Source organism: Camelina sativa, chromosome 16 (assembly GCF_000633955.1).
Source record: "Camelina sativa cultivar DH55 chromosome 16, Cs, whole genome shotgun sequence".
Classification (NCBI taxonomy): Eukaryota; Viridiplantae; Streptophyta; class Magnoliopsida; order Brassicales; family Brassicaceae; genus Camelina; species Camelina sativa.
Window position 1 is genome coordinate 14,505,070 of NC_025700.1, and position 23,318 is coordinate 14,528,387.

General features: G+C 35.3%; 4 protein-coding genes and 1 pseudogene across 5 annotated transcripts; 2 read left to right on the plus strand and 3 right to left on the minus strand.

Annotated features, from left to right (window-relative positions):
* On the minus strand, positions 1-1,642 carry LOC104750559 (uncharacterized membrane protein YuiD-like). Of its 2 annotated transcripts, none has more exons than XM_010472371.2 (6): positions 1,472-1,642; positions 1,211-1,393; positions 904-1,060; positions 737-787; positions 554-646; positions 1-363 (listed from the first exon to the last, which is right to left on the minus strand). In XM_010472371.2, the coding sequence occupies exons 2-6, from the start codon at positions 1,327-1,329 to the stop codon at positions 286-288; spliced, it is 498 nt and encodes a 165-aa protein (XP_010470673.1). In that variant the 5' UTR covers positions 1,330-1,393; positions 1,472-1,642; the 3' UTR covers positions 1-285. The 2 variants fall into 2 exon arrangements, with proteins under 2 accessions (XP_010470673.1, XP_010470672.1); XM_010472370.2 differs by having other exon boundaries at positions 1,211-1,396; positions 1,472-1,525.
* On the plus strand, positions 2,570-3,917 carry LOC104750560 (protein Iojap-related, mitochondrial-like). Its single transcript, XM_010472372.2, has 4 exons — positions 2,570-2,878; positions 3,042-3,126; positions 3,227-3,330; positions 3,826-3,917. Exons 1-4 carry the CDS (start codon positions 2,570-2,572, stop codon positions 3,898-3,900), a joined length of 573 nt encoding a protein of 190 aa, XP_010470674.1. The 3' UTR covers positions 3,901-3,917.
* LOC104753667 (putative F-box protein At1g67623) lies at positions 4,150-4,996 on the plus strand. Its single transcript, XM_010475887.1, has one exon. The coding sequence runs from the start codon at positions 4,247-4,249 to the stop codon at positions 4,994-4,996; it is 750 nt and encodes a 249-aa protein (XP_010474189.1). The 5' UTR covers positions 4,150-4,246.
* On the minus strand, positions 5,206-9,363 carry LOC104750561 (DNA polymerase alpha subunit B-like). Its single transcript, XM_010472373.2, has 15 exons — positions 9,164-9,363; positions 8,995-9,070; positions 8,589-8,723; positions 8,041-8,497; positions 7,876-7,955; positions 7,568-7,643; positions 7,294-7,473; positions 6,763-6,867; positions 6,574-6,669; positions 6,398-6,490; positions 6,267-6,305; positions 6,115-6,156; positions 5,901-6,028; positions 5,697-5,823; positions 5,206-5,531 (listed from the first exon to the last, which is right to left on the minus strand). The coding sequence occupies exons 1-15, from the start codon at positions 9,243-9,245 to the stop codon at positions 5,382-5,384; spliced, it is 1,866 nt and encodes a 621-aa protein (XP_010470675.1). The 5' UTR covers positions 9,246-9,363; the 3' UTR covers positions 5,206-5,381.
* On the minus strand, positions 13,741-15,551 carry LOC104750562 (annotated as a pseudogene).

A 23,318-nucleotide genomic window follows, 5' to 3' on the forward strand; every position in this document is an offset into this window, starting at 1 on the left:
TTTAAAATAAACAGAGGAAATCAGCACTAGCTGTGCTTTTCATAGAGATAAAGCTTTAAACTCCATTTTTCACCACTTTTCAATGAAGTTTCATTGTTTTCTTACAAGATCAAACCTATACTATGGTGTCAATCATACGAGCTGAGCAACAAAAAAAAATTTTAAAAAAGAAAGAAACTAGGGTCAATGAAACCTAGTTTCCAGAGCACGTCGCTGTTTCAACACTACCTACAAACGGCTTTGACACACTATATATGGAGCATAAAAGGCGAGACTTTGCTGCACCTATGCTGATTTGCCTACCAAGGTGACTAAGTACCCAACAATTGCTGTAGAAATTCCAAGCATTCCACCAGCAACGACCTGATAACACCAAAAATAAAGCTCAGGTACTGACCACAATCATTCTGTTACTAGTCTTACATAAAATACCATATATAAGTCCCTGTTGATCACAATCATTCTGTTAGTAGTCCTACATAAAAAACCCTATATAAGTCCCAGTTGATCAAGGCTTGGTGTGATCTGACTCAACTGGTATGGACTTACTCACCTGAGGAGGAGTATGACCTAGAAGTTCACGCAAAGGTATGCTTTCAGCCAGAGGATGTTCTGCTGGAAGTTCGTACACAATCTGATTCAGAACCTGAAAAATATAAAGAAGCAGACCCAAATCAGTAAACAGAACACAGCTTCATGAGTTCTGACACCAAAAGAAAAACAAACAAATTTAAACCTCAGCTTGGCGTCCAGCATGTAATCTTACACCAGTTGCATCATACATCACCTGCACACACAAACACAAAAAAAATAACAATTCCCTCATCAGAATATAACCATCCCCTGAAGTGACTGATGATATAAGAAAGGGTATAAAAGCGAGTAAAATTAGCAAAAACATACAATGGAAGTGAGAACCAAAGCGATAGCGAAATGTGAACCTCCAAAGCCTTCTTGTAAACCAACAGCTAAAGCTAAAGCTGTAACTGTTGCTGAATGTGAAGAAGGCATACCTCCAGACCCAACAAGCCTTTTCATATCCCATCTCCTTTCCTTATACCTACACAAAAAATAATAACTTACACCAGAGCTTCAAGATTCATATTATATACCAAATGATCAGAAACTACTATTAACCAAAGAAACATATTAACAAGATTCAAGAACATGAGACAAACTAAAAGACTCTCTCTGGGATATGAAAACGTACCAGGAGGTGAAGAATTTGATGAATTGTGCGATGGTGAAAGCTAAGACGGCGGAGATGAGAGGAAAATTCGTGAAAATTGAGATATAGTGAGACGAAGATGAACCCACCGATTCATGCATTTTTATCAATATAGGTGATCTGATGGATCTTGATCGTAGGGTTTCAATCACGCACGCGGTAGCTCTTCTACAGCAAGAAGAAGAAGAAGATACAGAGACAGAGACGACATGAATCCATAAGGTTGCGTGTTGAAAGCTTTACCTTTTTGAGACTCTCTCTAATGGTTTCTTCTTCTTCTTCTTCTTCCTCAATTTTGTTTTCTCACTTTTTTTTTTTCTTCGGCAACAAACAACAAACGATTATTTATTGTTTCTTTTACTAGCAAGTCTACACGATCCTCTATGTAGGATTACAGATGAGGTTATTAGGTTTTTTTTAGTAGTATTATTTTATATTAATGACATTTATCCGAAACTATATACAGTATAATATAAGATATATCCAAGGATATATATATATATATTATTGTAAGTCAAGTTTTTTTTTTTTAATCCAGAAGACAGTTTTAGAAACGCATATATAGAGTGTGGGTATATATTATTAGAGTACTGAATATACACGTTAAATTAATTTCGGATCTATCTATGATTCTCTATGTCTAAGACAAAGTGATTGAGCCGAATATGCTGCTCTGTTTGCTAAGGAATATGCTTTTCAGGCTTTAACGGACGAACAACTTGTTATTTTAATGTTACATAAATGTCTATAATTATGTAACAGAAGCTTAACAATTAAGGTGGAAAATAAAATTATACTATTATTAGTGTTTTTTATTTTCTTTAACTAGCCAAAAAAACTTATAGTTTCATTAATTAAAGTTGCAGATGGTTTGGTTTATCCCGTATAACTTAAAACATGTTCAAGTCGTAAAAAAAGCTTATGTTCAATCACAAAATCAGAAGTTTTTGCGTAATCATGTCGGATCTCTCTAGATACAACATGTTGTTAGAGTAGATGCCAACGTGATGTAATAATCTCTTTGGTGATTTGACCCTTTGGTGAATGTCTCCAATAAGGCTATTTTGGCTAATTTCAAACATTATGTTAATCAATTTTTAAAACAATTAATTGATACATTCATGTAATTTCATTTTAATTATGTTGTGATTTCATATATAAAATTTTATTTTATTTTATTTGCTAATGATTAATTAAAGCCGTAAACAAACTAAAAAAAAAAAAAGAAGGAAGATCGCAAGAGAGGCGCAACACAGCTCCGGTCAATCAAGTCGGTAATTAGGGTTTAGATCCAAATCGTGGCCATTTTCAAAACCGCACCTAAGCTCATCATCAATCATCATGTTGACGGCTCTCCGATCTCGTTGCTCCTCTCTTATTCAAGATCAATCATGGAAGCTAGGTTTATCCTGTGCTCCGAATCGCATCTTAGCCTCCTCTCCATTTTTTTCTACAACCGCCGGGGGGCCTAAAGATGTCTCAGAGATTCTCACTCTTCCCGAGGTGGAGAAGATACTCGCCGACGTGAAAGCTGATAACGTTACGGTGGTTCCAACTCACAATCACTGTTTCTGGGCCGATTACATGGTCGTCGCCACCGGAAGATCCGATTGGCACTTAAAAAACATCGCTCAAGCATTAGTCTATAAGGTACACACGTCTTCCCACCTTCCTCTATTGTTGAGATTGTTTTGATTTGGGTTTAGCCAATTTTGTGAATTCTATATGTTAGAATTGACAAGTAGCTCTGTTTTGTGAAATCTGTTATTTTGGAAGATGATCAAATGGTTTCTTGTTGTATTGCTCTTCACAGGCCAAGCAAAAGCAGAAAGGAGCAAAACATATAATGCTGCCTTCTGTGCAAGGGTACGATAGCAAGTGGGTTGTCATAGACTACGGTTCGTGTGTTCATGTTTCTTCTATCTACACAAAGTGTTGATTTTTTCTTATATTTCGTTGGAGTTGTGTTTTGGCTGTAATTCTCTGGATACCGTGTAGGCAAATTTGTAGTCCATGCACTCGATGAGAAAGCCAGGGTTTATTTCAATTTGGAAAGCCTTTGGACTACTGAAACATCTGGTACTGATTCTTCTGATCTTCAGGTAAACAAGTGCCTTACATAAGTGGTTACTGCTAATTTTGTATGATCAGTGAATAAAAAATGCTGAAACTTTGATCTTGGGTTTGTGTCTTTACATCATCACGGAGGTGGAGATTGTATTAGGAAGTACGTCTTTGATTTTAAATTGTTATGCCTCCTTGATGCTATACTTTTGTATGAGGATATGGGAAGGATTGTCTCTTGAGTAGTTTGATTGTATTGATTTGAACCTAGCCAGTTATTGGATATCATCTTCGCCATATGTGACGACATGCTTCTCTTGCTATTATAGAATCTATTTTAGATTAACAAATATATATATATATATATATCTGCTGATATCTTGCAGCTCTTTACAATGAGGTATTAATCTATTTTTGTTTATCTGCTCAAGTGCTCATGACAAATCAATTGAGTAGTTTAGTTTATAACGCATAGGATTATTGTCATTATTAATTCTAATGAAACTTTTTTGTTGTTGTTGTTGTTGTTGTAGGATCTTCAAAAGGCTTTTGTAAAGGTCAGACCAATAAACAATTCGAAAAGGAAACCGGCGAAAGTGAGTTCTTGATTCTGTTCGATGGACATACAATCAATCTTCTCGAGTCTATCGGGTCTTAAAATCCTAGACGGGTTGAGAATAGGATTTTAAGCCTATTTATCAATAACTTTCCTGTTTGTTTTTTTTAAGTCACACGTCTATTTATTTTTTTCCTTTTTTTTTTTTAACAACAAGTGAATAGATTAGCTCGAAAGAGCCTCTCCTAAGTCCTAATCAAAAAGGAAAATAATATGGAAAAGGAAAATTTGTCTCTCCTAATCAAAAAAGGAAAAAACGAATTTAGCTCTCTATAAATTATTAAAGGGATCTGGCCAAATTGGATACAGTATTCTTGAATCTCAACAACAACAACAACATGGTATCATCCTCTCTGTTCTCGTCTTCTTCGTCTATAAGGAAATCTAGGAAAACGAGAATTTGCCTCGATTCTTTACCGGAAGAGCTTCTTGTGGAGATTTCTTCAAGCATCGCAGCTTCTTCCTTGTCAGAGGTTCGTAGTCTCCGATTGGTTTCGAAACCGTTTCGAAACATCTGCGATGATCAATATGTTCTCTGCCGACTTTCGCTCCAAGAAACCCCTATGTTCCCATGGAATCACGACCATGAAACGTTCTCCAATTTTTTCAAAAGATGTCGCAAGAATGGAAACCCCGAAGCTTTGTTTCGCAGAGGATTCCTCCACTACTTTCTTGATAACCGTGAGCACAAAGGACTCAAATATTTAGCTAAAGCTGCAGAAAAAGGAAACAAAGAGGCAAAATATGTCTATGGGCTGATTCTAATCTGTCTTGGAGGCCAAACAAAACAAAAGGGTTTCAAGATCTTGTCTTCTCTTGTAAAGCCGTTGATGTCAACTACGATAGAGGAGCTGGTGGAACTTCGACACAAGATTGAAAAGATTAGAGAGTTCGTTTGGGATCATGCCAACCCGGTGATGGAACGACTCAAAACAGCATACGTTCGAGATAAGTGCGAGTGCGACGGTAAAACCACGACGTTCTTAGCAAGGAATCCTTACGGTGAAGACAAAGACATGAATACTTCTTCTGCTTGTGAGTTTTGTCTGTGGGATCACGAAGTCGAACTTTTCTGTAAGAGGATTTAGTTATCAATAATGTATTAAATTGAGAATTACCTAATAAAGACTAATTTTCGTTTTACTTTATATGCGTCTTAGATACAAGAGTAATGGCTAATACTCCATTGCTTCTATTGGCATGAACCTAATATACTAATAAATCGTAAAATAGAGTTCTTTCGGATATAAATTTTATAATCTCATTCACTCCTCTTTGACTTTGGTAAACAACTAAACATAAAAGTTGAGTTCCTTTTAGCATCTTCTTTGAATTTGTGATTCTTGATGAGGGAGATTTACTATACATCTGAAGACTACATTGCGTATAATGGTAGCATGGAAAGAATGAGGAACCAAAAGCTTCTCTTAAATCTGAAACTATTAGAGTTGGCTAAACACCGCCGGTTCTGTTTTAAATAGAGATGATGGAAGCGTGCATCAATTCCGGAGAGCCCTTGTAGGTAAGCTCAACAAAAGTACCTGCCCCTTCTCCTTTCGCAAGTCTTCCCGGGTTTACACACACACAATTGACTGCATCTTCCCCTTCCCCAAGAGATAAAACCTTAACAACATTCAGAAATACATTCAGCAACTCTTCTTTTATCTTCTAGCTTCTGAGTTTGATGCTACTATTAACAAACTGACTCTAGCTTCTGAATTTGATGCCACTATTAACATACTGACTCTAGCTTTTGAATTTGATGCCACTACTAATATACTGACTCACCTTCACGAAGTACCTCATGTCTGATGGAAGCAGGAGAATATCCGGGATTGATGAAATCTCTAGCGCCTTAGGAGCGAGTGAGGAATCATAAGGAAGGCTTTCGGGAGGTGGATGCAGAGGATAAAAGCTGTTCCATAAGAATCCAATTTTTGAGTATTTTGTAGCTGAGAATATATAGATGGAACTACTAAATGCAAAAGTTACCTTCGCTGACGGAGGAGATGGCTAGCAAGTCTGGACATGCGATCAGTGGGGACTCCACTTGGATTTCTTGACATCTCTTCACCACTCAGGTGTTTTAGTACATCCACCGTGCAACAACCTACCTTCACCTGAGAATACCCAATTAATGTTTATATTGTAAGAACTTGAAAAACACTGGCTTCTTAAAAGAGAACTGCCACAGTGATTTTATTACCTGGTTTGCCTCAAAGGTTCCGGGATTTGACAGACTGGTCGTCTGTAGTGTATGAGGAGTGAAAGACGAAAAAACAGTAAATATGTATATCCACATGTGCAAGGAACATTAAGTGATGAAACGGAGACTTGTTAATGAGAAAAATCTAATACCTGATGTTCGAGATCAGGTATGTGAATGTCGAAAGGAGGCTGACAACACAAAGGAAACTTGTCACATCAAAAAGAAAGAAGAGAAATGCGTAAATGCGAGAAGAGAGATTTTCAGAGAGAGAAAAGAGCACCTGTGGGAATATGAAATCATGGTTAGCATCACGGATGGATGGCACCAGAACCACTCTTACTTCTGAACCCATGAACTCCGTATAATCATGCAACTGAGAAACTCAAACATAAATATCTTTGTTTATTCCAAAGTAAATAAGCCTTCAATATATATCTACTGTTCCATTTTCAGTACCTTCCTGAGGACTTCCACTTGGAATATCTCATTAAAGGTGGCATCAACAGCTCCTTTCTTAATCTCCGGATGCTCAGAATCCACAAATGGTCCAAGCTGAGTTTGGAAATAAAAACGTAAGTGACCCCAAGACACAATCACACAAGAGAAAAAGTCTACAGAATGTCTGAATGCATTCTCGTTACTCACCAGCACGAGTAACTGTGGTGGCTTTCTTCTAGCATAGGCTAGTAGCTCATTCAGCGGCTCAAACAGCAAGTTGTCTGATGTGGTGAATGGTCCGGATGCAATTATCTATCAACAGAAAGACCTTTACGCATCATTTCGAATCCCCAACTAGAATGTTATGATACTACATGTTTCTGAACAAACCACCCTTGTGCTTGTTAATGAAAACTGAATATCTATGCATGAAAGAACATGTATATATATATACTTTTCAAAATATCGCCAAAAAAAAAGAGAAAGGGAATACAACATACTAATATTGACTGGCAATATCGAAGTCAGTAACTAAAAGAGCTCTCCAGTCTTTGGAGTTACCAACCTAGCGAACCAAATCAGCTTTGAGATCTCTATATTTCTCAACATTTTGCATTTCATTCATCGCAACAAATTGATTATGTGTGAAGTATAAGAAAGAAAAATCAATGCTCCTTTGTAGTTAAAGAAAGAAAATATTAACACAGCCCTATATATAAAGGATGGTTGCATACTTACAAATGAAACCCCTGATAATTTATGAGATTCTTCTGCAGAAGTTACGACCTCCTGATCCAAGTTTTGCCTCTTAGCAGGAGGTAGATCCGCATCAGCAGTAAGTGTTAAGGGAACTAAATCTACTAGCTTGGATGCCGTGAGATAATGTCCACTAGGATTTTGTCCCTCAATGCCAACTATCTGTATTATATTCAGACCACCTCCACATAAATATTACGAGTCTCTGTGAAAAAAAAACAGAACCTAAAGCTGTTAGCTTTAAGCTATCTATCACCTGGCCAGGGAAAATGGAGAACTGATCTAGTTTGTTTAAGTCCAGTGGAACACGCTGTCCTGAAGTACGCTCGGCACTGAAATCATCGAATTTGTTGGCATTAGGATAGGGAGACTCAGATATTTCATGTTTAAAAGACAGTTATGCCAATAACTAGCTATATACGATTATACCTATATAGGACCACAATGTATTAAGTCATTGGGGAATCCAAATTCAAAAAAGCTTATGCATCTGAATTTTACAACTTTAGAGTCATAATCCTTCGCAATTATATACAAAGACAAGTGAAGCCATAATTGAGTTACCTGCTCTGCAATAGAATGGACTTGTCATTCAAATGCCCTTCTGCATCACAGCAAATCATTCCCACCGCAAATATACTTCTCTGAAACCAGTAGCACAATGTAAGCAACTCTATACCCCAATGTTAACTTATTTGACATGAAAGTAGTGTGTACAAGCAAAGCTACCTGTGAAGCAACAGCAGGATCCACCTGTTCCTCATATAAGCCTGAGGCAGAAAATGCATCAGCATGCCTTACGATCCGGTTCTCAAGTGCATTAAACCTGTCCTCAGTTCTGTCATACATGAACCTGCAACCTGGTTCAGGGCCTGAGCCATTGACTTTTAGAGAACACCGCTGGCTGGTTTGAACTCTCTTAATGATATCATCATCCTCGCTGTCTTCTACATCATTGTTGTTTCCATTCTCTGCATGAGCCGCCACATTACCTATGTTGAACTTCACCACAAACTTTTCGACTCGTCGCCCAAAAGGTGTCACATGTCCAACTGACTTCCCAGTAGAGTAACCGTAATCTCTTGATCTACTTATCGAATCAAATGGATCCGGATGTAATCGTTGAGACTTGTTTGTAGGGGTAGTTACAATCTCTTCCGTATCTTCAGGCACCTTGTCCAAAAGCCTAGATCAAAAACCAAATTTACATGCCTTTCAAAAACAAACCTGGTAAAAGTTGATGCAATGAAAAAAGAAACCTGGTAAAAAGCACTTACATATCTACATCTCTATTGGAGTAAAGATGCAGACCAGATTCTTCCTCTCTCATAATAGATTCTTTCTGTTCGTTCTGAAGATGCAAAACAAACCCATCCATCTCATCCTTGTTAACAGTTTGATCAAGAAGCTGTCTGTTGCATCCAATCCAAACACAAAGGAAAAAAACAAAACTTAATTCTCTACTTCCAACAATAACATGACCAAGGAAAGTTATACATAATTAGGCCTTAGAATCACTAACACAACCACTCTCAAACATGAAACTCATTACTTCATTACTCGTTGAACTACTACACATACACTTATAATCTCTATTGGGGATTAAAAGCATTGAATTTGACAATGAATTGGAGCAATTGGGTAGATGGCGAATTTTAAAAAAAGAAGTGATTTTTTTTTTACCGATTGAGATGATAAAGTTCCCAACTTGAAACGAGATCAGAAGGGTTAAGACTGTAGTTTATACAGAGAGTGACACCTGATTGATTAGACCAAAAGAAACAAAAATTCATAAGATCTGGGCAGAGAGAATCATTCATTAGAGGATAGAGAGTGTCGCCTCGCCGCTTACATTTTTTAAGAATCTCGTCTTCTTCCACGAGAGTAAAGCCGCTTCTTTTGAATTCGTTTTTAATCTCCTCATCCGTAGCCATCGCTCTTTCAACTTCACTATCTGGCAGAGAGTCTCTGCGTTTCCTAGAGAGAGAGAGAGAGAGAGAGAGAAAGAAAGAGAGAAGCGTTTTGTTGTTGTGCCGACTGGAGAAGACGAAGGAGAAGTGGCGGGAAAATGACTGATTTAGGGCGGGAGGATGGTTATATTTACTGGACCCAAAGTTTTTTTAATGGGCCTTCAATTTGAAGGGTCTTGGAATATTTATTTTTAGCATTTCTTGGGGGCAAATTGTTTTAGCTGCTTAGGTTTATATATATTTTTTGATGAAATACTAAATTTGTTGATAGTAAACAAGTTTTTAAATATCAATTTACCTTCTTCTTTTTTCTCTGTATAACTAAGAAGTTTCTAGACTTGTTCTATAATTTTTTTATTTTATTTGTGTGATATATATTTTTAATTTAGTAGACATAATTAGTGTATGCTCGAACTGATTTAAAACAATATATATTTTGGAGAATATATTTAGGATTTACCCCATAGTACACCACGGGAAAATTTTTACGTTTTTCATTTTACTATTATATCTAATTTTTATAATTTTGTTAGAAGTAGATTGAGTTTTAATATAAATATTACATTGTTATTATATATATATATATATTGGTGTTTTGTAATAATTAACAGTATATTTAATTAAATGTATGTGAGTCTTACTTATAAAAAGAGTAAGATCTCACTACACAAAATTATTTACCCATGTTGTAGTGCCAAATTAAATTATTTAAAATTATATGAATGTTGATCCAAATCCGTCCCATTATCTCACCGGAATGATATGTAGAATATTTAGATTTATAACATAAAGTATAATACAATCTTATTATATAAAATTGGGTTTTGAAGTTAGCCAATAACAGAATCATGACACGTGTCAACTATACTGATAAGATGTTGACATTTGTCAAAAAATTGTTATTTTTTCAAAACAGTTAATTAAGATAATAAACATAAAAAATTATTATTATTCAAAACAACTAATTAAGAAAATAAAATAAAATCTACAAAAAAATTACATCATTTTATCTAAAAAAATTTCCTAAATCAAAAAGGAAAATTGACAAAACTAATATATTTTCCATTGTATGCTAATTATATTATATTTGTTTTCTCAATTAAATTTTGGCATGTATAAACAAAAAAATAATTCATTAAGCATGTATATTATTATTAATCAAGAAATAGTGAATAACAAATCTAAAAAAAATAGCATAAGTTATGTAAAAAGAATTAATATTTTTGAAACGTGATAGGAACAACTAATTAAGAAAATAACATTATATCTACATAAAATTTACATGTTTATATCAAAGCTTTAATCTTTTATTTTTTTCTGATATAATTTTGCCGATATATTTTTGGTCTTTTATTCGTGCGGGTTCGTCAATGGAAGCTATCAGATGCAATGAAATGGAATCAAAGTATATAAAGCCCGCTAAATTAATCGAGGATGGAGACAATGATGGAGTTCCAAAAGTAATTCTACAATTAGCAGCGTTAGAAGTTTCAAAGATTAGTCGGCAGTTGATGTATTTGGTCAAAATCTAGACTTTTCTCTTCTGGATAATGTCAATGATTCCGATACTGAAACAACAGTTGCTTGACCGAGTAATTTTTATGTGATTTCGTAATTTGGGAAGTTGGAACGATAAACCGTTTTAAAATTGGTTTCAAACCTGATTTATGTGGTTTTCTATCGAATTTTGTTCGTAAACCATTTAAATTCAGGTATATAGAGAAATATATAAGAACTTTTGATTCAGGTAGAAATAAGTTGAGAACTTATGATTCGAGAATATTTTAGATGAGGTCATAGTTCTAAGTAGTTTTGGTACAATGCGATACTTATAAGCAGTAAATAAAGCATCGATCCTTAACGTGATTATGACATATATCATGTTTTGGATTGTTTATAAAGTTTCTATTTTGTATATCTGAATTATCTAAGGCTTTATATATACCATCATGATTATAATATTCAAATTTTTATTTTTATTATGTTATATTAACTTTTTTTCAATTTATCAACTTTGATTGTGTTGGTCATAAAATCATTGTAATAGAGTAGATAATTTTCACCAGTTGCTCATCTAAATATATTTGGAGTAAAAAAAAATCATGGTTAAAGAAATTATGTCACAAAACAATTTTAGTAATTATAAGAATTATAATTATGCCAAGCATCATAAATTTTGTTTAATTTGTTTAAAAGACATTTTATAAGTGGTGATAAAAAGCATACTTAATTTAACAATAAAATAATTTAGGGTTTAAGAGCATATTTTTAATGGTGAAACATACAGTAAAATTGTACGTGATTACTACATTATATGTTGCTTTGATGAATTCTTTGTATATAAAATATTTTGTAATAAGTTGTGAAACGTTTTTGAAATTTGACAATAATAATATTTGTAATGATGAGTATTTGGCAAAAGTTTTGGTGGGGTATAATTTAGTTTTAGATTATTTTAATAATTGTTATAATATATTAAAAATATAAAATAGAAAGAAGTGTATGAAGTTAAATATAAATATGATTTTGGTGGGATATAATTTAGCTTAAGATTATTGTAATATATTAAAAATAGAAAAATATAAATAAGGGTATGAAGGTAAATAAAAATATAATTTTTTTCTCTAACCATTTATATATTTAATTCAAAAAATAAAATTTCTTTTCTATTTTTTAAAAATTGTTTAGGGTTTAAGATTTATTCTCTTCAATGATTTTAATACCCGCACATAGTGTGGGCCCTTATCTAGTAAAATTATATGAAACAGAAACTTGAAGAGTAATTTTATAACATAAAGTAAATCATGTTATTAGTTTTCGTAAAATTTCAATAATCTAACTTTATTATTAACATAAAATGGATAAACGAGTTAAATAAGTGTAAGTTTGGTTGACAAAGACAAAGTTAATTAAGAAATCGTCTAACATTCTTTTACTTACACTTTTCTGTACAAACTCAATGTACTAAGAGAAAGATAAGTTTTAAGTAGAAATATGTATATGTTTATTCAACATCTTTGTTCTCCAAATTTTGAAAGACTTGTTTAAACACCACATTAGTTGTTGGTATTCCAATCTTGCCTCTTTGTTGAGAATAAATAATTATAAAAAAAAACCTAAAAACCCCTAAGTTTTTAAGAAAGCAAGAAGTGCTATTAGTAGTTAATTGATACATAACATATAATAATATGTATATATATATAATATATGTATACATGGGAAAATAGAAATAAAGTGTTGACAGAGATCTGCTTTTTCATCGGCTAACACCAATCACTTGCGCTAACACCAATCTCTCAGGTAAGCAAATTAGGCAGCCATTGAAATCTTAAAGTTTATTATGGATTGTTATAATGATTTTTCTACCTTCTATTGACAGACTTTTTATAGAGATCTTTGATGATGCCAGTTAGGTATGATTGTACATCGAGAGAAAATTGGTGAGCAAGCATGACATCTTTAGATAAGGAATGTTAGTGTAGCAAATTTTAAGTTTCCTATATTTTCTCGATCTTTAGCTAAGAAATGGGGGAAATCTTTACTATATTACGATTTCATGATTAATGTTTAGTACTAAAACCGCTTAATTCTTTTCTTTATTTAAAAATATCTTACCTAAACCGAAATTTGTGATTGAAATCGTTATGAATGCGTATTTGTGTGTATATCCATGTTAACAAATATGCTTGTAAGTTGGTAATTAATATGGATTTTATTGGCTTTTGTTATAACCCGAATATTATACCATATCTTCAATATGGTCTCTCGTTTCAACTAATATATGGATTAAGTGTAAATATTCATTATATATTAAAAAACTCAAATGTAAAATAATTTATATGCGGATATATTTGTTTGGTTACAAAAATTCTAAAACAATTTTTAAAATATATATCTGTTTATAAAAATTTAAATCACATCATATGCTGGAAAAAATCTAAAATTTTATTAACTTTATGTACTAAATAGTAATTCAAATAATTAAATATAAGATTAAATAAAAGTGAAAGAATAATTATATTTTAATCTAACATATTGCTTTAAATTAGGTAGATAGATTTTAAGAAATTTGAAATTAATATTATCAAATAAGAAAATGATTGTGTTTGGTTATAAAAATTGTAGAGAATTTAGTTGAGACTTGTTTGGATACAAAAAAAAATAATGGCACAAAAATGTACTTCAAAAATGTTAAAATAGATATAAAATTATATAAAATATATACAGTACAAATCCTTTGAATTGTAATGATAAAATTATATAAAATATATACAGTACAAATCCTTTGAATTGACATCATCATTACCAGCCACCGAACAAATGGCTAAATCGAAAGTATGAGAATCATTTGACCACTTAAACATTTGACCCACTTGTGTTTCTAAAACGGATCGGTCATTAACTCATAACAACGTTATTGGACTGATGGAAATAAAGCGTTTGAGAAATAGGGTGGTCTTCAAGAGAAGAATTTGTACTCTTTGGCTGATACAATAATGGTTCTGAGGCCACCAATGGGAGCTACGATCGTCAATATAACACCAACTACTATGCAAAACTGTAAAATTTATCACACAACCAAAAAAACAGGTTATTGCCAAAATTAACAAAGAAAAACAAGAACACATAGGTAGTAGAATACTGAAAGAGTAAAAGAAATATACCCAATTGATAGACCAAGACAATCCATACTTCTTTGGTTTCTTGAGAATGAGCCACATGATGCATGGTAGCTAATCATAGTAAACAATTTAAAAAGGGTATATCAAGTGAGTTATTTCGAATTTGTTTTAGAGAAATGAATATGATTAGATTAGAGTATATTATTCAGTTACTTACGTAGTACGTTGTTGGGGCAAAGGCGAATCCTCCAAAAAAGCCGAGTAATCCACCAAAAAATGGGATACATATGGCAACGAACATCGTGAAAGCTGATCCATTGATCCAATGTTATAAATTCATATGTTACATTATTTATGTAGGAGTATTGATTCAGTAGTGAACTAAAAAACCTTACCAACATATAGAGTACGAGTGATGAAGCGGAGTTTGAAAGAAGGATTGAACATCATCTTCTTTACCAAAAAGGTTTCGAGCATGCCAAAGACAGGCATTGCGTATATTTGATAGCTTCCAACGACATGGACAACCACGAATGCGTTAGCAATGGCGATAAGCCAGACTGGTTTTTGCAAGGTCATGAGAACATTGTCGTCGACAGTGTTTCCAAAAATATAGTAGCAAACGAATGCAACGGGAAAGTAGCAGATGGCGACGACAATGTAGGCAACTACTACTCCTTTCCACATTGCAATCTTCGATGGTTTTTCAGGAGTTGAAGGAATAGTAGCTTGAATCTCCAACACAACGTTGTGACCTGCGTAAGCAAATGCCACATCTCCTAACGCATTCAAGAAGTTGAATACATTTCCCGAGGTCGTTGAGGCTCTAAACGAGTAGTCTACATTTGGTTGAACTCCTTTCTTCACCGAGGTTGCCCAAGCGATTGTTGAGTAGCTGCATAAATATCATGTTAACGTTAAGACTATATTAACAATTGGGTTTTGAGTTGTCCTTACCTCAAAGACATAACGGCAGCAGCAAGGGAGACGACAGACATGGAGTTAAAATTAGGGAGATGAGCTAAAACAAAATGTACGGAAGCAAAGATCATGATCCAATATGTAGTTCTTATATTTTTGCAATCGGTGCAAAGAAGGTCATGGATTTTTTTCAATGACTTCCCTCGCGTAACCATGTACACAATATCCACACCTACTTCAACGGTTAGCTGTTGTGGCACCACGCCACCACGATCCAGAGTCCAAGCTTCTCTCCAAACGCGTGTTGACCCAATTCGTGGTACCTATCAAACCTCTTCCCTGGTACCATCTCATGCATTTGCACCATTTGCCATAGTGTGTAGAATGTTATCAGCCATGACATTATCATTATTGTCACTCCAGGTCCCCTGCCATAATAATCCAGTGTAACATTAATATATTGAATGTGTATAATTATAATCACAAGTATATTTGAGATAACTATATATTTTTTTCTATATATTGACAAGAGATTGGATATATACCATCCGAGGTTCGACATGGCGTAAGGCAAGCTAAGTACACCAGCGCCGACCATGGCAGTGACATTGTGAAACGCAGAGTACCACCATTTGGCATTTCTTGAGGATGTTATCGGTAACCAATCGTCTACATTCTTCTGCTTTGTGGACGCATCCTTTCTTGGAGAACACTGATTTTCCCCCATGTTATTTTAGCTTTTTGTGGACCTTGTGGCAATAATTACTAATAGTTCTCAGTTTATATATACAAATTCATATACCTATTTTCTTCCATCTAATCAATTTTTTAAAAAGAACGTGTGGGTTGTTGTTGCCTTATGACAGGTTAGTTCGTTTTCTGTTTCACAAGATAAACCATAATTAAGCTCTTGAATTGTTGCGGTGTATGGTCTCTAATTACCTAATACCACATGGCTTTTATTTTTGGTCTTTTGGCATGCATGATGAATGAGTTTGGTAAAGTCAATGCTTCGTTAAACTGCATGAAGATCTGGATTGCCTAATGTAAAGAGTGTAATTTTGCTGTAATCACCAAAATATCAGTTATTGATTTTTAATTCAGTTTTATCTATTGACTTTATTTTGTTTTCTAACCGTTATATCAAATTTACTAATTTAGGTGATGATATTACAAGTCATAAGTCACATTCATGTTTTTAGGCGAAACACATACTCTTCACAACTACGTAAACACATACTTGAACCAATTTGTATTTCACTATTTTGTAGCCCACACACACACACAAACTCCACGCAGTAGATCCAATACACATACATAAAACAAAAAAAACAAAACAAAAAACTCGAGGTAAAAAAAACTTTTTCAAAAAAAAAAAAAAAAAAACNACTCCAGGTAAAATTAAAATATTCATGAAGAAAATTAAACGAATTTAATTTACTATGGATATCTGGTTCTGACGAGTTGATGGGCCTAGCCGCCTAGACCAAAAAACACACGTAAAAAAAACCAATTTGTGACATATGTTTTAGGCTGACATGTGGTTTTTTAAATTGGTGCTAGGACTTTGAAAAGAAAAGATAAAAGACGAAAAGAATTATTTTAAAAATATATTTTTTTAAAAACTTATATATCTGTACTTCATTTTAATATACAAGTTGTTTATTAATTTTTGTATTTTAAGTTAATAATTTCAAACAGTTGCAATGATTTTTTCTGATAATCTCTCTTAAATATAAATGAACTAAAAATAGTTTATTGATTTTAAATATTTTTCTGAATATTATTGATTAAAAAATAATTAGTGGAAATATTATTGATTGAAAATTAAATATGTGGAATTTTATCTCACTCTACTTATTACGTAAATGTATTTTTCACTCACTGTATTTTTTGTGAGAGAATAGAGGAGAATCCAGTGGGGAGCTTGGAGATGATGACAACCTCTCAATGGAGGTTTTCCTCAGCTCCTAGTCCTCACAATAAGTTAGTTAAGCTATGCTGTTGTAATTTTTCTTAATTAAACAATATAATCTACTAGCTTTAAGTAAGGCTTTATGAAAAAGATAAAAGGGTTTCTTTCCAGGAAACTATATTTTTTTTACCAAAATACATTAAACAAAAAAAACTTATGATGTATTATTACCAAATTTTGATTAAAAAAAAAAACATTTTTACAATTTCTGTGATATTATTGTATATTATGTATTATACATCATCTTGATAGACAACGCAAACAAGATAGTTTAAAATTGTGAATAATTGGTTTAAATCTTTTCCAATTCTTGAAATGTTTAAGCATACTATGAGCAAAACATAAGAAAAATATGAGCAAAACATAAGAAAATATAAAGTATATTTTTTTTGAAAGTGTATATAATAAAATGTTGTGATACATTTTTATCTACAATTGAGTGACATGTGGTTTTTTAATTGGTGCTAGTACTTTGAAAAGAAAACATAAAAGAGGACAAGAATCATTTTAAAATAATTTTCTTTAAAAACTTTAGATATGTGTACTCCACTTTGATATACTAGACCCATTTTTATAAAGACTATTAGTGGTTTATTCATTTTTGTCTTTTAATTTAATAATTTCAAACAGTTACAATGATTTTTCTGATAATCTCTCTTAAATATAAATGACTAAAATTAGTTTATTGGTTTTACATATTTTTTCTGAATATTATTGAGTAAAAAATAATTAGTGGAAATGTTCTTGATTGAAAATTAAATATGTGGAATTTTAACTCACTGTATTTTTTGGATAAATGTATTTTTAACTCACCGTATTTTTTGGAGAGAATGAAGGATTCAAGAACAGAGGATTCAAGAACGGATTATTCCAGAATGGAGGAGGAGAGAATGGATTCTCCTCGAGTGGAGAGCTTGGAAATGATGACAACCTTTCAATAGAGGTTTTCATCAACTCTGAATCCTTATGAGATGTAATAAGTTAGATAGATATGCAGTTGTATTTTTTTTTTGATTAAACAATATAATCTACTAGTTTCAAGTGAGGGTTTAAGAAAAGGAGAAAAGGGTTTCTTTCTAGTAAAATGTATTTTTTTTTTACCAAAATAGCAAGAAAGAAAAATCACATTAACCAAAAAAACCTAATGGGCCTTCAATTTGAAGGGTCTTAGAATATTTATTTTTAGCATTTTTTAGGGGCTCATATTTAATGTATCAGCCACAACATAAGCTTTTTTGCTAATGTATCAGCCACAACATAAGCTTTTTTGTTGATATGATTGAAAAGATAAGTTCTTTTTGTAACAACCCGTCATGTGGGAAGGTTGTTAAAGGGTGGGAACCAGAGTTCGAGGAACGCCTGGCGCTCCAATAACCTATTGGTGGATTTGGATGATTAGTTCCATTTCCACGGTGATGGGTTAGGATCGATGCCCTACAGGGCCAGCTTGGGGTCCGTTTAGGCGGCTAGCGGGGTCCACGGACGGTCCGTTGGGGTAGCTAGTGGGGGCTAGTGGGATCCGCGGGACGAGTAGTCACACCTTTAGTCCGAGAGATATTATAACATCCGCGAACCAAAATTGGGGATTTTGGGGATGGGTGTCGATCGACACTAGGGAAGTGTCGATCGACACCAGCAATTTCTGGTTCGACCAGATGGTTTTATTCGCAATTTTTTGGATTAGTTTGGTTTATTTGGGTTGTCCAGACCGGGTATATAAGCGGAGAAGCAAAAAAGTGAGGGTTTTAGAGTGTTTTGGTCGTCGATGAGAGGAGAAAAAGAGAGAAAGGAGAGAACTAGAGAGTTTGGGGATTTTTGGGTTGTTCTTGGCTGTTTTGGAGAGATTTGTTCCTGTGGAGTGGAGATCTAGAGCTAAGGACGAAGGAGAAGCTTCCTAAGGTGTGGGATTCGTCATCTTTTGATCAGAATCTTCCTGCAGAGAGGTGAGTGCTTGACCATGGCTGATCTAAGCTGAGATCTCTGTTGTTTTGGCTGTTTCTTTGTGTTTGTGGTGTTTTGCTTGTGTGAGTTGGTTGTTTTTGTGTTCCCATATGTTCCTGAGAAGTTTGGAAGAGTTTGGGACGGTTTGGAAGCGCAATGGAACGGTGATTCGTCGTTCGGCTTTGTGTAGATCGTGTCTGCGAAGGCGGTGTCGATCGACACCAGTTAGTGTCACTAGGGCGGTTCGATCAAAACCAGTTAGTGTCGGTCGACACCATGTTGGTTGAGTGTCGGTCGACACCGCCCTAGTGACACTAACCCAAGACGCATCTGTACAACAATATAATGTAGAGTCTTGGTTTAGGAGTTCCTGAAAATATGAGGGGGAGTGTCACTTTGGATTTGTACATCCTTGAGATGGTTTGTTATAAATTACGTTTGCATCTTGTATTGAGAGATATATGTGCATATATCTAACATTCATATTCTCTAAGTCTTATTGTGTAATATATGTAAGTACTTAGGTTTAATTGTATGTGTATGTATATAAGGGCTTTAGCCTCCGATTACTAAAGGTAGGAAAACCTTTTACACCAAACTAGTTTTCTTGACATGGTATTAGAGCAATACCTAAAATTTTAGGATTTACGATCTTTGGCTCTTACATATCTTTGATCTATTTTTTCTATATTTCTTTGACCTAAGTATCTCGATCTATTCTAATCGATATACTCTCTCTCTACTCTCTTGAAGATGACAGAAGAATCTGTTACTAAACCTACCTCCACCATGACGTCTACCCAACCTGAATCTATGCGTCGGAGAATCGACCCTTATGATCTCTCATCTGGGGATAACCCCGGATCTATCATCTCACAGCCACAATTTCAAGGACCCAACTACGATTAATGGGCGTTGAATCTATGTCTTGCACTTCGAGCACAAAAGAAGTTTGGCTTTGCCGATGGATCGATTCTCAAACCGAGTGATGATTCAGATGACCTTGAGGACTGGTGGGCGAATAACGCCATGGTGGTTTCGTGGATCAAGCTTACGGTGGCGCCGGATTTGAGTAGTTCGCTGTGGACGCATATACAAAAGCGTTTCTCAGTAAAGAACGGGCAAAGGGTTCAGCGACTTAAAACAGAGCTTGCCAATTGCCAACATAAAGGTACAGCTGTCGAAGCATACTATGGGAAGCTTACCAAACTGTGGACAAGCCTTGCGGATTTTTAGAGAGATAAAACCGTGGAAGAGATTGCAAAGGAGCGTGAGGAGGATAAGCTTCACCAGTTTCTTATGGGTTTAGATGAATCCTTGTTTGGTGCGGTAAAATCCTCTCTTCTATCTCGTGATCCATTGACTTCTCTTGATGAGGCATATCAGGTTGTGACTCAGGATGAGGAGTCCAAGAGAGGTAGTCGTTTGCCGGAAGAACGAAACGAAGGTGTGAGTTTTACGGTACAAACTTTGGTCCGTTCACGTCAACAGAGTGTGCTTCGTGATCCAGCTGCGGTTTGCTCTAGTTGTGGACGAACTGGACACCTTGCTACCAACTGATTTCGCAAGATTGGCTATCCTTGGTGGTGGGGTGATCGTCCTCGGTCGAACGGCTCGAAGCTCCCAACTACACAATCGGGAAGCTCGAGTAGTTCTCATGTTGACCGACGTGGAACTCTGCCTTTGCCATCCAAGAGTGTCGAACCAGCTCATGCTAACCAGGTGGTACTTACTCAACCATCTGCAGTTAGCCTTGAGCATTGGGGTTCGGGTTTTTGGGTTTAGGCAAATAGAACCCGTTCGGGTTTTTTGTACTTTTGGGTCGGGTTCGGGTACTACCCGTTCGGGTTCAGGTTTTTCGGGTATACCCGAACTCAAACAAATCATGAACAAAAATTGGTTTTTTTTTTTTAAATGTTTTTATAAATTTCAGAACAGATATATATATATATATATAAATATTAAATGTTTCACATTAAAACAAAAAAACTAAGAAAGCAAAATTGTTTAATATGCACCCTTAAATATCCAAGGTACTCTGTTCGATTCCCCGTAGATGCATTTTTACATTTAATTCGGACTAGTTCGGGTATACCCGAACCCGATCGGGTTTTACACATAACGCGAATCCGAACCGAACCACTTATTTTGGGTCGGGTTCGGGTTCTGGTTTCGAGTTCGGATAATATGCCCAGGGCTATCTACAGTTGCTAATTCGGTTATCATAGAAGCTGATCGTTCGGGAATCATCGGCTTAAGTGATCACGAATGGGAATCCTTTAAGAAGATGGTTAACGAACGAAATTCAGACACATGTGAGCGACTCTCGGGTAAGTTTTTTATCGAATCATGGGTTATTGATACAGGGGCTTCTAATCACATGACGGGAAGCATTGAGTTTCTCTTTGAAGTTTGTGATATGTCTCCGGTTTATATCAAGCTACCGGATAGACGATTTACTGTGGCAACTAAAAAGGGAACTGTGTGTTTGGGTTCTAAGCTGCAATTGTCGAATGTGTTCTTTGTGGATAGTCTTCAATGCCATCTTATTTCAGTTTCTCAACTCACTAGAGAAAGGGATTGTATCTTTCAGATCTCTAATAGACTTTGTGTTGTTCAGGACCGCATCACACAAATGCTGATTGGAGCCGGTGAGCTAGTAAACAGACTCTATTTCTTTAGAGGAGTGGAAGTCGCAACAATGACACAAATCTTGGACCGGCAAACTGATGATTTGTGGCATCGACGTTTGGGGCACCCCTCATCTACAACAATGGAGATGTTGAAGTTATCTAATAATAATACTAGTCGTTGTGTTTTTGATTCCAAGTCTTGTGACATTTGTAACCGCGCTAAGCAAACATGTGATTCTTTCCCTTTGAGTATTAATAAGACATTAGCGGTTTTTGAATTAGTTCATTGTGATCTATGGGGTCCTTATCGGACTACAACAATTTGTGGGTCAAGATTTTTTCTCACCATCGTTGATGATTATTCGCGGGTTGTATGGCTATACTTGTTGCCATCTAAACCACATACCACATCTACACTACGTGATTTTATCTCTCTTGTTGAGCGGCAATTTGATAAGAAGATTAAGACAATTCAGAGTGATAATGGATCCGAGTTTCTTTCCCTTAGTGGTTTCTTCTGTGAGAAAGGAATCATTCATGAGACTTCTTGTGTTGGGACACCCCAACAGAACGTTCGCGTAGAGCGCAAGCATCGACATATACTAAATGTTGCATGGGCCCTGCGTTTCCAAGCCTCTCTGCCTGTGGAATTTTGGAGTTTTTGTGCACTGACCGCATGTTACTTGATTAACCGCACACCGACTGCGGTTCTCAATGGGAAGACTCCTTTTGAGATGTTATATGATCGACCACCACCAATGAATCACCTTAGGGTGTTTGGCTGTTTATGTTACGTTCATGGTCAACGTCGGGATGGTGATAAGTTTGCTTCTAGGAGCAATAAGTTGATTTTTCTTGGTTATCCGTTTGGGAAAAAGGTTGGAAGGTTTATAATCTTAGTAGTGATGTGATTTCTGTTTCTCGCGACGTCATTTTCATGGAAACAGAGTTTCCCTATGTTGTCACGCTTTCTACGAGTAGGGACCAGCCTCTATTGGTGTCTTCCTCTCCGATGGCTACTCGCCCTGAGGAGGATACTGATTGCTGTGATGATTTTTTCTCTTTACTTCCTACTGTTCGTTTCTCTCACACCCAACCCTCGGCTGTTTTTCCCGTTGAATTGCGTGAGGAATTTGTTTCGCCTTCTACACCAGATTCTGCGGTTGTTACGCCACCTACGGATATTGTGGTTGAGTCTCTGTCTCCGATCGAGTCTTCTGCCGAGTCTTTGGAGTCGTAAATTGTTGAAGAAGTGATTCCTATGGACCGCGGTTGCCGACAAAAGTTTGTCCCCACTAAACTACATGATTACGTCATTAACACGGAACATGTTGAGTCTGATGGTGATTTCACAGACTCCAGTTGGTATCCAATTGATTCTTATGTGGATTGTTCTTAGTTTTCAGAGCACCATCGCACTTTTCATGCGGCTATAACTGATGGTGTTATTCCACAAACATATGCTGATGCGTTTCTTGATGAAAATTGGCGGAATGCAGTCCGTGTGGAGGTTGATGCACTTGAGGATCAGGGCACTTGGACGGTTGAGACTCTTCCTCCAGGAAAGAAAGCTTTGGGCTGTAAATGGGTTTTTACTTTGAAATATCGGTTGGATGGGACGCTTGAACGTTATAAGGCTCGATTGGTTGTTCTTGGTAATAATCAAACAGAGGGTTTGGATTACAATGAGACATTTGCACCGGTTTGCAAGATGACTACAGTTCGCTCTTTTCTTGAAGTTGCTGTTTCTCGTGATTGGGAGGTTCATCAAATGGATGTCCATAATTCTTACATGGGGACTTCGACGAAGAAGTGTATATTCGATTTCCTCTGGGGTTTCGAACTGATGATAAAACAAAGGTTTGTCGTCTCCATAAATCTCTTTATGGACTCCATCAAGCGCCCCGATGTTGGTTTGCCAAGCTTTCTACGGCTTTGAAAGACT

Bases quoted from the DNA above. Each gene is read 5' to 3' on its own strand.
- LOC104750561 (XM_010472373.2), bottom strand. From the start codon at position 9,245: ATGGCTACGGATGAGGAGATTAAAAACGAATTCAAAAGAAGCGGCTTT. The intron at 6,306-6,397 runs GTGCTCTTTTCT...TTGTGTTGTCAG, and splicing joins ATGATTTCATATTCCCACAG to CCTCCTTTCGACATTCACAT. The intron at 5,824-5,900 runs GTAACTTTTGCA...CTTATGGAACAG, and splicing joins CATCTCCTCCGTCAGCGAAG to CTTTTATCCTCTGCATCCAC.
- LOC104753667 (XM_010475887.1), top strand. From the start codon at position 4,247: ATGGTATCATCCTCTCTGTTCTCGTCTTCTTCGTCTATAAGGAAATCT.
- LOC104750559 (XM_010472371.2), bottom strand. From the start codon at position 1,329: ATGCATGAATCGGTGGGTTCATCTTCGTCTCACTATATCTCAATTTTC. The intron at 788-903 runs GTATGTTTTTGC...TTGTGTGTGCAG, and splicing joins CTTTGGTTCTCACTTCCATT to GTGATGTATGATGCAACTGG. The intron at 364-553 runs GTGAGTAAGTCC...TGGTGTTATCAG, and splicing joins TAGGTCATACTCCTCCTCAG to GTCGTTGCTGGTGGAATGCT.
- LOC104750560 (XM_010472372.2), top strand. From the start codon at position 2,570: ATGTTGACGGCTCTCCGATCTCGTTGCTCCTCTCTTATTCAAGATCAA. The intron at 3,127-3,226 runs GTTCGTGTGTTC...GATACCGTGTAG, and splicing joins GTGGGTTGTCATAGACTACG to GCAAATTTGTAGTCCATGCA. The intron at 3,331-3,825 runs GTAAACAAGTGC...TTGTTGTTGTAG, and splicing joins CTGATTCTTCTGATCTTCAG to GATCTTCAAAAGGCTTTTGT.